The sequence below is a fragment of the Herpailurus yagouaroundi genome, unplaced genomic scaffold, assembly GCF_014898765.1.
Source record: "Herpailurus yagouaroundi ecotype Mexico unplaced genomic scaffold, PumYag 218, whole genome shotgun sequence".
NCBI lineage: Eukaryota > Metazoa > Chordata > Mammalia > Carnivora > Felidae > Herpailurus > Herpailurus yagouaroundi.
The window spans coordinates 1,906,030-1,920,200 of record NW_024412449.1 but is presented as its reverse complement, the minus strand read 5'-3'; the positions used below and the strand labels follow the sequence as shown (position 1 = coordinate 1,920,200).

Here is a 14,171-nt window from a genome sequence, read left to right as displayed (position 1 = left end):
AAAATGCAAAGGAATTATAGTTTACATAGAAGAGCTTTACTTTATAATAAAAATGAATTTGTGGCCCATATTGTTGCCCTTCCCACATGCCTTTTTTTGTTGTTGTTCCATTTTGATTTTTTCCATACATTAATTAAATTTGTTTTTGTTCTAAACCTAAAGAACGAAGTGCGATTTCACAGCACTGAATGCTGAACACTGGGATCCTTCCCAAAGTCCTCCAACTTTTTTTTTTTTTTTATGCAAACAAGGCTGGCTGTGGAGCAGGACTAGCGACCAGGAAGGAGCATTTGGTGGCCCTCTGCAGTGGGCTGCATGCTGGCTCGCTCGCACGTGTGGCTGATGGTGGCTGGCTTTTAGCTGACTGGCTGAGCAGTTGGAAGATTAAGATAACTTCACAGATCCTGCTTTTTAACCAAAGGCGCCGTCCTCTCTATGTGGATGTAACTCCCCCAGCGTTCGCTCAAGTTCTGACTCTGTATCTAGTTTCTCTGCGCTAATGAATTAATGGTGTTCAAACAAGTTTACAGACATCCATTCTGTGTTTCCATCCGCGATGTTATGAATTGCTCTATTTCTGTACCGTCTGTGTGGTTCCTACATGCTCACCCAGGGCACACAGCCCTGGACCAAAAGCCCTGTACGTGATGAATTAAGCTCTCCTGCCCAGAAGGGAGCCCCATGGGATATCGGAAGTACTCGTTTTCTTATTCAGGGATTTTGAGAGCCTTCCTCCGTGGAAACACTTTACCAGTACTTTATACGTACACATACATCATGCAAACACAGTTGTTGTATTTGTGTTCGTTCTTACTAAAAAAAAAAAAAAAAAGATGATTTTCCCCCTCCTTTCAGCCTTGGCCCACTCTCCTTTGGGACAGACACAGGGAGGAGGTGGAAACAGAGGCAGTAGGGTAGCAACCGGCTCAGCGTTTCAGCTCCAAGAACCACCTCCATCTTCTTGCGGTTCCTTTCCTTCCTCCCTACCACATTATTCTTGGGGAAAGGGAGGCCTTTGTTCTTCCCATCAGCTAATACCAATGGAGTGCTCCAGGCATGGTGTCCCTCACGGTGGGCAGTTAACAGTCAGCCCCCTATTCACAGAGCTGGCCGTGGAAATAGGAATGCGGAATAGAGGGCACTGTCGGATGAGTGTTAGCAGAAAGCACCCGGAGAAAACGTGGAGGGAATCCCAGGGACGGACTGCACAGCAACGGTGCTGCTGTTGGGGAATGCAAAGACCGAGTGAGTGTATGCAAAGTCTGTTACGTGTCCTCTCATTCAGTCCGCTCACTCCAAAGTGAGTTCCATTATTCAGATTTTGAGGGGTAATATTTAAGAAGCCAGGAGGTCAGTTGGTTTGCCCAAAGCTACCAAGCCCAGCACACGTCGCTGCCAAGATTTGAACTCCGGTCTTTCTGACGCCTACCCCACCGGTCTTTGAGGCGGGGTTTCATCCAGTGGAGATGGGAGAGTGTTCTCAAGCAGAAGGTCTTGTGCCAGCACGCGCCGTGTCGCCCCCCGCTCGTGTCCCTCGGAGCTGGGCGTGCAGTTCTGACCACCAGCCCTCTCTTCGGCACCCACACTTTAGAAACAAGGCGAATTGTGAACTTCGAGTCCTTGGTCAGAATGTGGACCTAATGTGTGATTGGCACTGTGGTGATTATCCGTAGTTCAGGGCAGTGAGGTCCTAGTCGCAGAGCCGCTGTGTCACCACCCAGAGGGCATTGGGCCAGCCGAGGAGAATGAGTGAGACTGGCTGTCACCAGACTGGCAGGTGACAGCCAGTGGACATGTTGCTGCCTTCGCCTCCCGTGGGCATTTGATGTGAGGGATGCCTTCCTCAGCCTTCCCAACCAGCCATTACCAGGCAGGCAGCGGGCTCGTCAGGAGAGGTAGGTCTCACCGGCTTATCCAGGCTTTCCCCTTCAGGTCTGGCATCTCCCAGCACGTTCGTGGGAGGCAGGGGTGAGCGCTGAGTTCGTTGTGGGGTCAGGCTGACGGCCACACTGCCTTGGCCTCCCACGCTCATTAACGAGGCAGACTCGCTGTGGAAGGTTGAAGTCATCCCCGCAGACAACAGCGATAGCTTCTGGGAGGGCCGTGGGGGTGGCAGCAAGGGTCCAGACTTCAAAAAGAGACGCCATGCTTTGCCTGGGAAGATGTAGCCAGGTTCGCCGGAGAAGGTGGCTGATGGCCTGCCCCGCCTGCTTCAGTCCCGCTGCTGGGCCTTTTTCCTATGTGCTCAGCAGTCAAGGATTTGTGTTCTCTGGGGTGGACAGAGGCCCTCCTTAAAGAAAACGAAGCCAGGCTTCATCCCTCTGGCCTCCCTTGGAGTCTGAAAAAGTGGTTTGCTCACACCTGGGGCCACCGCCAGGCGTGGCTTCCATGGGAGCCCTCCTGCCTGTAAGCCTCCCTCCTTCCTGGGGAAGGGTGCGGTTGCATTCTTTAGGCTGGTGACTTTCCAGCCTTTTTTTAAGCTGCAAACTCGTGTTTCAGGTTGAAATCTTTGTTGAAGCATTTCATATATAAATGAGTAAACTATTTTAATTGGGGCTCATGCTCTTTTAGCCTTAGCAATGGCCTCTTGGGGTGTTCCACTGAATACAGTTTGAAAACCACACTGCCTTAGGCAAAGGGAAAAGGAGGTGACTCTCTGCTGTCCCTGCAGCCTTTACAGGACAGTCCATGTTTGGCAGCCGGTTCTGCCATATTCCTGTGAAGAAACCAGACTCAAGAAGAGCGTGGTCATGCTCATGTCCCAATTAAGGATGAGTCATCCTTACTACAAAAGTCATGCTCTTGAAAATCTGTTAGAATGAGACCCAAAGGTCAGCCTTACTCTTCTGCTAGTGCAGAAATGGTTCTCAGAGTGCTTGCTCGTAAACCAGATCACCCCAAAATGTGTGGGCTTTAGTTTTAGCTGTCATAACAAAATTTGTTTTCATTTTGTGGACATTTAAGATTTCCACGGAGATTTGAACTTTATAAAGCACAGCAAACTTTTCATGGAGAACCCAGTGTTCTAGACCCTCACGTACATGTCGGGCATAGAGAATCAAATTAGCAATCTCTGTTCTTGAGGAACACTTAACATTTCTGTTGTTTCTGGCCACAATTGGGGAAATACTAGATATCCAGTAGACTGCTCCCCAACTTAGGGGGCTCTGCAGTGGAAATTGAACAGAGTGGTGCAAAGACTCCAGTGAAAAGAGTGGTCAGCTCTGAGTGTAGAATTAAAGAAAGACTTGGGGAGGGCGTGCTATTAGAACTGGGCACTGAGAAAGGAAGACCGTTCCCCTGAGATATCGGGGTGTTTGGGGAACCATGAAAAACACTGTTACTTGGAGGCACGGGATGGACCTGGGCAAGCCCAACAGAAAGGTCCCAGATCCTCTGTGAGAGAATGAGGTTCATCTCTGAGCCGTGGGATGTGCTCTGGGCTGGAAAGTTCTCTCCCACCCTTTTCAGATGGATGGCTAGGGGGAGGCAGAGCTGGAGGCAGGGAGCCTAATTCAGGGGCTGCTGTAGGATCTGAGTGAGAGGGGTGCTGACCTGGACCAGGGGCAGCCACACACACACACACACACACACACACACACACACACACACACACACAGAGTCTCTTCAGCTGGCTCCCGCTCCTGTCCCCTCGACTGCTGTGCTCTCTTCCTCGATGTTTTTTAAAGAGTAAATGATGTTTAAAACTTCTCTCCTTACTAAGTCTGAAAAGTGTACACTTTTCAATAGCAGCATTGAACATATAGGTTATTGAAGGTTGGGTTCTCTTAAAGTAATGGCAGTTCACTGAGGGGATGCATCAGTTAACTATGAGTTTCTTGCTGTATTTTAAATAGGACAACATGAAAAAGTGAAGAGAGTTACTATAAAATATTTGTTTCTATCAACCAGAAATGATCATTTTCATTATGATGTACTTCTCTTCATTTTTTTTTCCAGTGGAAGAAATCAAATGGCAAAACGGTATTCTTTTTCTAATTTCCTCTCCCCAACCTCTTTCCCCAGCCAGTCACAATCTCCTTCTTCTCCCCACCCCCCAGCAATGGTATCTTTCCTTGCCATTTATTTCCCTAAGAAAATAAATCCAGTGAAAACTATTTTCTCCTTTTGCCCCTGTCCTAAAATGAGTCAAGATTTTTATCCATCGTTTACTCTGAATTTGTGCTAAAGCCATTGGCACCAACATGAGACATTTTGTTTATGCAAAGCAGCCTAGAGGTGCCTGGGTGGCCCAGTCAGTAAAACGTCCGACTCTTGATCTCAGCCCAGGTCACGATCTCACGGTTTGTGAGTTCGAGCCCACATTAGGCTCTGCACTGACAGCATGGATCCTCATTGGGGCCCTCTCTCTCCCTCTCTCTCTGCCCCTCCCCTGCTTGCTCACTCTCACACTCTCCCTCTCCCAAAATAAATAAATAAACTTAAGAAATTAATAATGTATATAGAAGCCTAAGCCAAGATAGACTTGGCTAGCCATTTGGGATGGCCTTGGCCCCAGACTGTAAGCACAAGGGAGGGCTGCAAGGGGCAAGCAGATCGAGGGGATGGTTGAGGTAGTCAAGGAGTGCTGTGAGGAGACGAAGAACCAGGAGCAGAGAAGCCGGGCCAGTAGGAAGAAGGAGTGAAGGGGTTGGCGGAGTCCCGTTGAGATTCAAGAGCCTGCTAAAATGGATAAGGAAATGCAAGGCATTTGTGACCAGAGTGCCAGAATTTTGGACGTTCAGCATACACTTCGCTGTGTTTTATTTTCTGATTCAATCTTCTTGGGCTAACGGGCCTTAAGAGACAAATCAGAGCGCTAACTGGGGGTCTAAGATGGAGCTTATTAGCTTTGAGGGAATCGTTCTGCAGCGCTGGGCGGGCCATGTTGTGGTCCCTGCCCAGACAAAATCCCTTTGAACCCACTGCTCTAACAGGCTCTGGGGTGGTTGTAGGTGACACACGGCTTTGTAACTAGGCCTGATTGTAGTTACAAGGTAAAGATGGAGCCTCGCAGGTGCAGCGTGGGAAGGACCTGTGGATCGGTGGAACGTGCCTTTAGCAATTCCAAGGATGCCGACTTTCCTCCCTCGGACCTCGTGTCACCAGCTGCACCTGCAGATGTCACCCAGAGCAGGTTCATTTGTTGTCGCGCGTCTCCTCCTCACCCGCAGGTTAGCCCCTCACTGCGATCTCCGGCCGAGCAGTGGAGAAGCGGCAGCCTGTCAGAGATGACAGCGTGCGGCGTGGTCCCGAGCCTGGCCCACAGCTCTAGAAGTTATTCTCTACTTTGAATTATTTCGCTCACCATTAATTGCCCAAGAGGCCATTAGCCCCCCTTTTTTTTTTTTGGAAGCGCAGGGATTTATTATCCCAGCCTATAAAAAGAACGCAGAAGTGTGGTCCACACACGAAGCAGTCTTTCTTTGCTGCTTAGGGTTCCTACTTCGAGCTTCCTCCTCCGAGTCTCTTATCTCGGGATGTTCAGTTGCCTCGAGGGGTTGTCCAGTCCCTGCCCAGAGGCCTCCCCTCCCTGGCGGCCGCAGAAAGGCGACCTGCAGACCACCCACCCCCTGTGGACCGTCGTCATCTTCCTGAGAAGGTGGGCCGGGCCTCCCGGGGTCTGGAGTGCCCAAGTCCAGACGGTACTCCGAGGAAAAGAGGGCTTCTTCATTCTGCCCTGACCTCAGCAGGAATACATCTTAGGCGGTGGACGTGTTCATGTCCAGCTCTGGACTCGCACTGAAGAAAAGCCAGTACTTGCTGACATTGCGTCATGCCACAAGAGCAGAAAAGGGCCCGCAAGTGTCCGATTGCGTCCAGTCGTTGGTGACTAATTTACGAGCTACATGTGCTCCCCGGGGCCGTTTTCTTCATCCTCACCCTGGTGGCCTTTTGTGATTTGATTTCTTAGCAGGCCATTCTTCCCAATCTGCCGTTCCTTCCAATAAGCAGAGAGCTTAAAGTTCAAATTGTTGATTTAATTCTCGCGGAGAGTTCAGGAACTTCTCTAGGGACGTTGCTGCACTTCACAAGGCTACCTCCCGGTTGTGTCACCAACGATGCCGGCCACGAATGGGCCCGTCCACAGGGGAGACACGCCTCACTTCACCTACGGTGCTCCCCGTGGCCTGCTGAGCCACCCCTCTCCTTCAGGCAATGGCTGTCAGCGGTACACACGGCCACAGAAGCCTGAAACCACAGCCTCCTTTGTCCCGGTGCCAGTCCTGAGACAGTTGGCTGGGCCGCAGGATTTGGGAAATGACGCAGCACCTTCCTGATACCTTCCGATCCTCAGGGGGTTCTTTTGCACTCACCCTCTCTCCCCAGTGATATTTTCTCTGCCTTGTTTGTAATTTACCGGAGTTCAAGCTAAGGGTGGAGACCGTTTATTTCTCGGGCTTGGGCGTGTTGGAATTAGAACCTCTTATCAACCGTGTGGTGATGCGGAACTCACAGTGTAAACAGAGGGCTGAATGCATTCACCTTTCTGTGTGAACTGAGCCAGGGCTGGATTTTCTTTTTAAGGGCAACGGAAACACCCTCATTCTCCGTTTTTATCGCTTGCTAGAGAAATCCCGTTGTTAATCGGCCCCCAGTGTCTACGATGCTCTAGACTACCAGAGAGCTGAAAGTTCATGTGATCGGGACCAGGGTGTCTTAAGCGTTTCGGGTCACATGTGCCCCAGAGACTGCAAGTTCACTGAATGGCAAGGCTGCGGGCACCCTGGGGAGTGCTTAATGCAATTCCCAAAGCAGTCCTGAAGGCGCTGTTCTCGGCCTCACTTTACAAATGAGGAAGCAGATGCTCAATGGCCAGGTGACTTACCCAGGGTCCCAAGTCTGCATTTGATCTGCATTTAGCACCAAAGCCCAAACTCTTCACATGATGTCATGCAGCTCTGCCCAAAGAATACTGGTCAAGGATGAGGGCTCATTTCTCTGACTCAAGATGCTTTCACATCATCTCTCACTGTTCATCGTGTCTGTATGTTTGAATTATTTAATTTTAATCTTTTAAAATGTTTCTTTATTTTGAGAGAGAGAGAGAGAGAGAGAGAGAGAGAGAGAGAGAGAGACAGAGAGAGTATGAGCCAGGGAGGGGCAGAGAGAGAAAGGGAGCCACAGAATCCAAAGCAGGCTCCAGACTCCAAGCTGTCAGCACAGAGCCCGACGCAGGGCTTGAACCCACGAACCGTGAGATCGTGACCTGAGCCAAAGTTGGATGCTAACCGACTCAGCCACCCAGGCACTTCTGTATATTTGAATTAAACAGCAGATGAGTGGTGGGAGCTGGAACTCAGTCTGGAGCCAAACTAGAGCCTGCTGCCTGCGTGGGTTCCTCTGGCTCCTCGAGAGAGATTTACTTCCTGCCTCTTACTGTCACCTCCCAGGGGAAAGGGGGCTATGGTCAGAAGGGTGCCTTTTCCCCAGCACCCAGACCTAGCTTTAGCTGACCTCAGTGATAGGTTTCCTGGTAGTGTTGTCAGGCACACCTATAAATCACCTGGATCCTCATCTACAATCTTTTATGATGCTAAGCCCCACATCAAAATTAAAGGAAACACTATTGACAATTATAAAATACTAAATATAGCTTAGTACATTTAAAAATGAACAATAGTAAAAGCCTTGAAAATTTTTTCTTTGATGTGAATGGAGTCTCTGGCATTTGGAAATACAATAAGATGAATTAATTGCTACTCATTACATGGCAAGTCGGGAGAAGTATGAATGTGCCTTCCCCCCCCTGGCATTAGCTGTTGCCCGACCGAAATAGCCCCCTTTTGTATTTACTCCTGCTTTCTCTAATAATAAGTAAATTAGGGATCATGGCTAGAAAAATTCAAGTGCCCTCCATCTTTTCTCCCAAACCATCCTACAGATTTGCGATGTTTTATGTACTCAGCGGCTAGCGCTAATAATCACAGAGGTCATGTGAATCCACATAGTGCAAGGTGAAAGCAACATCTGCAAAATGACTTTTTAGGAGAGCATCCTGTGTTTTGTCTTTTCCTGAAAAAAGTGGTTTTGCAAGCAAATTGCTATCTTTCCTCTCCTGTACTGTATTTTTGTATTGCTGGGAAAAGTGCACTTGGGGAAAAACATTTAAGAGCTATCCAGAGAATTTGAGTCCGTGGTCTTTTTTTCCAACGTTGCCTATTTTTCCTGGTGTATCAGTGGACTTCCTTATGAATAAAGTAGATTGGAGTCTTTAAGTTTTAAATTGACGGCCCCTGAACAAACTGGAGTATATTGATTTAGTATGCTGTTCATTAAAATGCCATATATAACAGCTATAATATTATACTTGCAAGCTTGTGAACTTTATATTATCTTTAACGTTGTTGATGGCTAGTGCTGGAAAACGGTAAGATAATTGATTCCTCAGAGTAATCAAAAGCCAAGGAAGCAGAGGAAAGTGGGAATAAGACTCCCATACTGTCTGGAGACTGATTCATCACATGTCCTAGAGTCTGAAGAGTGCACTGCTTCAGCCATGTGCATTTGTGACACTGGCCGCCTTCCTGTCATGTATATTACACTGTAGACACTTTCCAAACATTGTGCACATTTAAACCATAACGAGGAGGCAGTCTGTGGAACCCAGAGGTATAGCAGCAGCCTTGCTCTGCTTCATGAAATATGAAAGCCTGTTTACTAAGTGGCAACAACAGTTTGGAAGGCTTCAGGCTGAGGAGTTTATGCGTGACACAGCCTGCTGGACCCCGTGTGGCTGAGGCAGGGAAGGCCATTGACAGCATGGCGTGCCAGAAATTGGACAAGGAAGAAAGTCGAGTGGGTTCTGAGACCTGCATCCCTCGGCACAGTCCTGCGTCTGACCTCATTCTTCGGACAGACGGGCCATTTGTTCTTAAAGCCCCTGTGTTTCCTGCTCCATAAATATTTTGCACATTTCAGACCATGGGCTTGAGTTAGGATTCAGTTGGAAAAGGAGATTTGCCTTTTCTTTCTCCATTCCCCAAATATTCAGCTTTTTTGTGGCCTCGTTCTTCGTAATCTTAGGGATGGAGGGACTTAAAATCAGTAATGAGGACTCGGTGTGAAGTTGTCCAGGCTTTTTGCTAGGACACGGTGTTCTTGTTCATGCAAGGTCACGTATAGACACTCACACACTCAGAGTATTTCCCATCCTGTAAGACATCACAGACCGCAACTTGGTATTGACTTAGTAACAGTTTTTCAGGATAAAACAGGGTGCTCATCCTTTGTAAATCTCATCCACATTTCAGAAATGTTGGTGTGGGGGTGCCTGGGTGGCGCAGTCGGTTAAGCGTCCGACTTCAGCCAGGTCACAATCTCGCGGTCCCTGAGTTCGAGCCCCGCGTCAGGCTCTGGGCTGATGGCTCAGAGCCTGGAGCCTGTTTCCGATTCTGTGTCTCCCTCCCTCTCTGCCCCTCCCCCGTTCATGCTCTGTCTCTCTCTGTCCCAAAAATAAATAAACGTTGAAAAAAAAAATTAAAAAAAAAAAAAAAAGAAATGTTGGTGTGAAAACATCTTAGAATAAAAGTATTCTGATGTACAAGTGTAACGTATGTTTTTGAACTTACTTAAGCGTCAGTTATTTGGGTAGATTAACAACCACCCTGCCCCCTTTATTCTGGGGTGAGTGGTAAGGATGGAGTGGGACGCCCCAAAAGTCCAGGATATTAGACCAGAGTGACACAGAGAAGCAATTTACTCAGGTCTGACACTTAGAGTTATAATTTCTTCCAAGCCAGGCTTGTATCTCTAGGCTGCAAATGACAATTTAGAGGCCCTTCCATTGAAATCTCTCAGCTTGGCATCGTTCCGTACTCCCATTTCAGATTAAGTGGGTCAACAGCCAGGCTGTCGGTTCTGATTTCAGGATCTCGCTTGCCGTGCTTACTATCTGCAGGGTTGCTTTAGATTTTAAATAATAAAATTTAATCCTTTTAATTTTCAAATATATATCATAGATAAACGGGGAGATGTTCTAAAATTAGATGAGTAGGTAGAGTGTCTCCACTTCAAAAGGTAGGAAATCAGAGGTATAGACATTTTAGTCCATTTGCAGAAAATTGCCTATTCTCAAATAGCTAGGTCAAGTGCAGAAAGAACCTCTACTTGAGATAAAATTTCCTCTCCACGCTTGGCTTTCTCTCTGTTAGGATAGGTGGCCAGGAGCTGCCCAAATTTTAACATCTTAACTATCTTTTCGCCGGTGGTTTCCGGCTGTGTGTGTTAAGACGTATTTGCTTATAAATGGAACTCACGCTCATCGCCACAAATACTTTTGGAGGCAGAAAGGCTTTAGAGAATAAAGTACAACTCTGTTTCATAGATGAAGAAAATTATAGCATTCAATGACTTGCCCAAGGTAATGCAACCCACTACCACCGTCAGGCCGAGGCAGGTTCAAGCCCGCCTGGAGAGGCTCCTTTTACTGGCACGGAACAACTTGGTGAGCTAGGAACCACTGATTTGCTCTCCTGCTTCCGGACGTGTGTCCCATTCAGGCACGTCCTGGAACGCTGGGCAGTAAGAGTCCAACCTTACTGTGTTTAGCAAAAGGAAACGGCCATGTTCTGAAGCTGTGTGACATACAAAAGCTGGTGACTTTTCTCCTTTCCTCCTTGACTGATTTCCTTTAAAAAAAAAAAAAAAAAAGCATCAAACTTTCATGAGCTTTTCGAAGAACTTTTCAGTCCGCGCAGCACACGGGAACATCTCCAGCACCTCTAGTAGAATAAAAATGGGCCATGGAGATGTGGGGGAGTCCTTTCTCTTTGGACCCAGACTTTCAATCCTTGAGTCCTTCCATCCACCCGAGTGTGTGCAAACACACTGTATCTGGGCGTGCCAAATCACCCCCGTCGTCAGCATTTCATCAACAGGGGACTCTCAGGTCTGAGAGAGGCCCATGACGTGCATTTGAAATTTAAAAAAAAAAAAAAAAAAAAATTGTTTGAAGTTTTTATTTATTTTGAGAGAGAGAAAAAGGCTTTATTTATTTTTGAGGGAGGGACAGAGGGAGGGAGAGAGAATCCCAAACCAGCTCTGTGCTGTCAGCACTGAGCCCGATTCGGGGCTCGAACTCGGGAACCTTGAGATCATGTCCTGAGCCAAAGTCAAGAGTCGGACGCTTAGCCAGCCGAGCCCTGCAGGCGCCCCAAGGATGGTGCTTTTGGGATAGAGCCAAGCCCACAGATCTTTTGTAGTTATTCCTCAGAATTTGCATCAGCCAGGCCTGCGAGAAGTCTGGGCTGCGCTGTCCCAGCTCCCCTAGCCTGGGCCCCGGAGAAGCTGTGAGGCTTGTTCCTCTCAGTGGAAGGCGCCTGTGGTGAGACCTGTGGCATTACTTCAGTTCAGAAATCACCTTGAGAGGCGTTCGTAACCTCTCATTAGGGGCTAGGTGGCTTCGGGGCTGGAGTACAAAGTGACGGGCCCAGAAGAAAACTGATGTGTTTGTATTCATGTCAGGGCACCTCTGAAGGAGATGGGCTGTAGTGTGACTAGAGCCGGGTTTTCTGTTCGCACATGTGGATCACCTTCTACGGGGATGATGAGGGGGCAGGTGGCAGGTGAAACCACGGGACCAGCTAGGTAGGAACAGATGGACTGGAGCTGGGATCTTTGTGTGTGTCAGGCTCAGCTGGGTTTAGGGAACTTATACACCTAGTCAGTTTATTCTACCATCATCATGATTTTGTCTTTTACAAGCATCGCAGTATCTGAAATTATTCAGATCTTAAAAAAAAAAAGAGAGAGAGAGAGAAGGAGAAGGAAGGAAGCAAAAATGTTGACAGAGAAAGCTAGCTTTAGGTAGAGCCTTCAGCAAATTAGCAAATGGAGGCTCAGCTCAAAGAATGTCATCTGACCAGAGGCAGTAAAGCACCACTCTAGTCCCCCGGTGCCATTCCACTGGGGACGAGCAATCCTGCAGGCTTCCTGGGCCCTTTGTGGTGCCATTCAGCTGTAGCACGTGCCTTTCGAGATGACCATAATGACCGTGAGCCAGCCAAAAAGCTGCAACATGAGGCTCCTTACTTTTTCAGTTGAGAGCCAGAGAAATGTGACAAGTGTCAAATTGTATGCAAGTGTTAGGCTCTTTGTCAAGGGGCAGCATAAGCTTTTTGCAAATTCACGCGGTGTTGTGGCAATTACGGGGCAGAGTGATGTCTGTCTATACCTCGGGAGCACCTAATCTGATCTTTCTTAGAAGCCCCTAGTAGTTATTTTGTAGGCTTTGGGGGGCTTTTTGTTTCTGGTTTTTGCTTGTTCGTGTTTAAATTTCTCCTTTTGGCTTTGCCTTTGGCACCTCCGCATGCTTCTGTGTCACCTCTGGGTAAATCTGCACACATTGAAGCCAAGTCAGGGCTGTTTCAGCCTGAAGTTCCCCTTGACCTTCACTCACTGGCTGACTCTGAACGGCAGCCGTGGTGGGTGCTGTCTTTACCTTGCTGTCCCCGTTTTGTTCCTGCTCTCATGGAGTCTGGGCCTGGTATAGATTGTATAGACCTTCTGTTAGCAGCCGGGAGGAACCTTGACTTGTTTCCCAAGCATGAAGCCTGTACCGTCAGGACCTGCCTGACCGTTTCTCCATCTGTACTGGGGAAGCCACAGAAGCAGCTCGAAGGGGGTTGGGAGTAGTTTCTGAAAGGTTGGAATGGTTGGTAATCGCCCTTCTAGTTATCCGGGTCAGACATCCCTCCTAAAATGTGAAAAAAGACCCACACTCCTATGCATTTTATTGTACCCAATATTTTGTGTTTGTATAAGTATATATGTATTTTTTTTAAGTGAAGAAGAAAAATACCCCTGCTTTTGTCCGCAATTCTTTTAACAAATTGTTTATTGTTGTATCCAGGTAACAAGCATGGTAAGTATTTTCACCACATTGAGTATTCTGTATTTTAGCTGTGCTTGGCAGACTTTTTGGCTAGCTTTTGTGTTATCAGCCTTGGCTTTTCTAGAAGTGACCCATCAGGGAAGGGAGAAACCACTTACCCGGTAGCAGCCCCTGCGTTCTCGGCTGTAGAGAGAACCTGTGTGGCCTTAGCCCCATGGTGGGGATACCTGAGAAAGCATGCACCCCGCCAGCATGCTGCTTGGCCCCGTCCTGGCCCCCTGCCCGCCCTGCTGCCTCCCAACCTCCCCTCACCAGGTGTCTGCTACGGCTTCTGGGCCTCGCATGACTCCAGCAGCCCCTGGGAGTGCGGCCCCGTGACTGTGCACACCGATGGGGCCTGCCCGCACCTTGTGGATGGTCCTACCCCAGATCCACAGCCAGCCCTCTTTACGCCCCCTTCTCCCATCCGTATGCTTAAAAGCAAGGCCTTTTCCCCCACCCTTGCCTTGAATGTGTTAAGTAATTGGAGAAATCTCCCTTTGGAAGCTGGAAAAATAAATACGCTGTCCACTCGTCTCAGAGGCTTCCCATTCTGTTGAAAAACAGATTTAAAATTTTTTTTTTTTTTTTTTTTTTTTATAAAACCTTGCCACTGGGTAGTCTCAGTAAAGGTTCAGAGTTAACGGTAGGTCGAGTGTGTTTTAGCCTTCTGGCTGTGTTTATTTATCCGTGCATGTTTGCTTCTCCGGCCTCTCTTGTGGCTCTGTATTTAGTCCATGTGCTCGTGGCTGTGCCTGTGGAAGCTGCCTGGTAGCCCTGTGTTCTGTATTAAGTCTGTGTGTCACTGTCACCTTCAAGGATCAGACTGCCAAGGATAAGGCCCTGCAGCACATGGCCGCCATGTCGTCAGCACAGATCGTCTCGGCCACCGCCATTCACAACAAGCTGGGGCTGCCTGGGATTCCACGCCCCGCCTTCCCGGGGGCACCGGGGGTAAGTCACAAGCTGCTCCTGTAGTCGTGGCCCCCGGGGGTGAGGGGCCGGGCGTGAAGCCATCCACCTGGCGCTTGTTCTTGGCTCCCGTGTAGGGGTGGGAGGGGCTACCTGTGGCCAGCTGATGATGCTGGGGGCAAAGTGGTAAAAGGGAGGGAAGGAGCTGGAGAGAGAAGGAGGGAGGGGGCCTGGAGAGAAAGGAAGAGGAAGGCCTCCTTGGTCCCTGCAGACGTGGGATTAGGTATTACTTTGCCAGTGCCCTTCTGGGTTGTGACCTGCTGCTTCTGCTTTTTTTCCTGGCCCTTCGTCTCTTTTCCTGTGTCCTCGGGGTCACTTTAAGGGA

The 14,171-nt window shown here is 48.6% G+C and overlaps 1 protein-coding gene across 10 annotated transcripts in view; it reads left to right on the top strand.

Moving 5' to 3' along the window:
- TEAD1 (TEA domain transcription factor 1) overlaps positions 1 to 14,171 on the top strand; it is a 269,913-nt gene that overhangs the window by 196,174 nt on the left and 59,568 nt on the right. For 6 of the 10 annotated variants that reach the window (XM_040456839.1, XM_040456829.1, XM_040456833.1 and 3 more), the window contains 2 exons: positions 12,854 to 12,865; positions 13,694 to 13,828. In XM_040456839.1, the coding sequence (XP_040312773.1) occupies positions 12,854 to 12,865; positions 13,694 to 13,828 (147 nt within the window). The remainder of the gene's footprint in view (positions 1 to 12,853; positions 12,866 to 13,693; positions 13,829 to 14,171) is intronic. The other 4 variants (XM_040456831.1, XM_040456835.1, XM_040456834.1 and 1 more) reach the window with 1 other exon arrangement.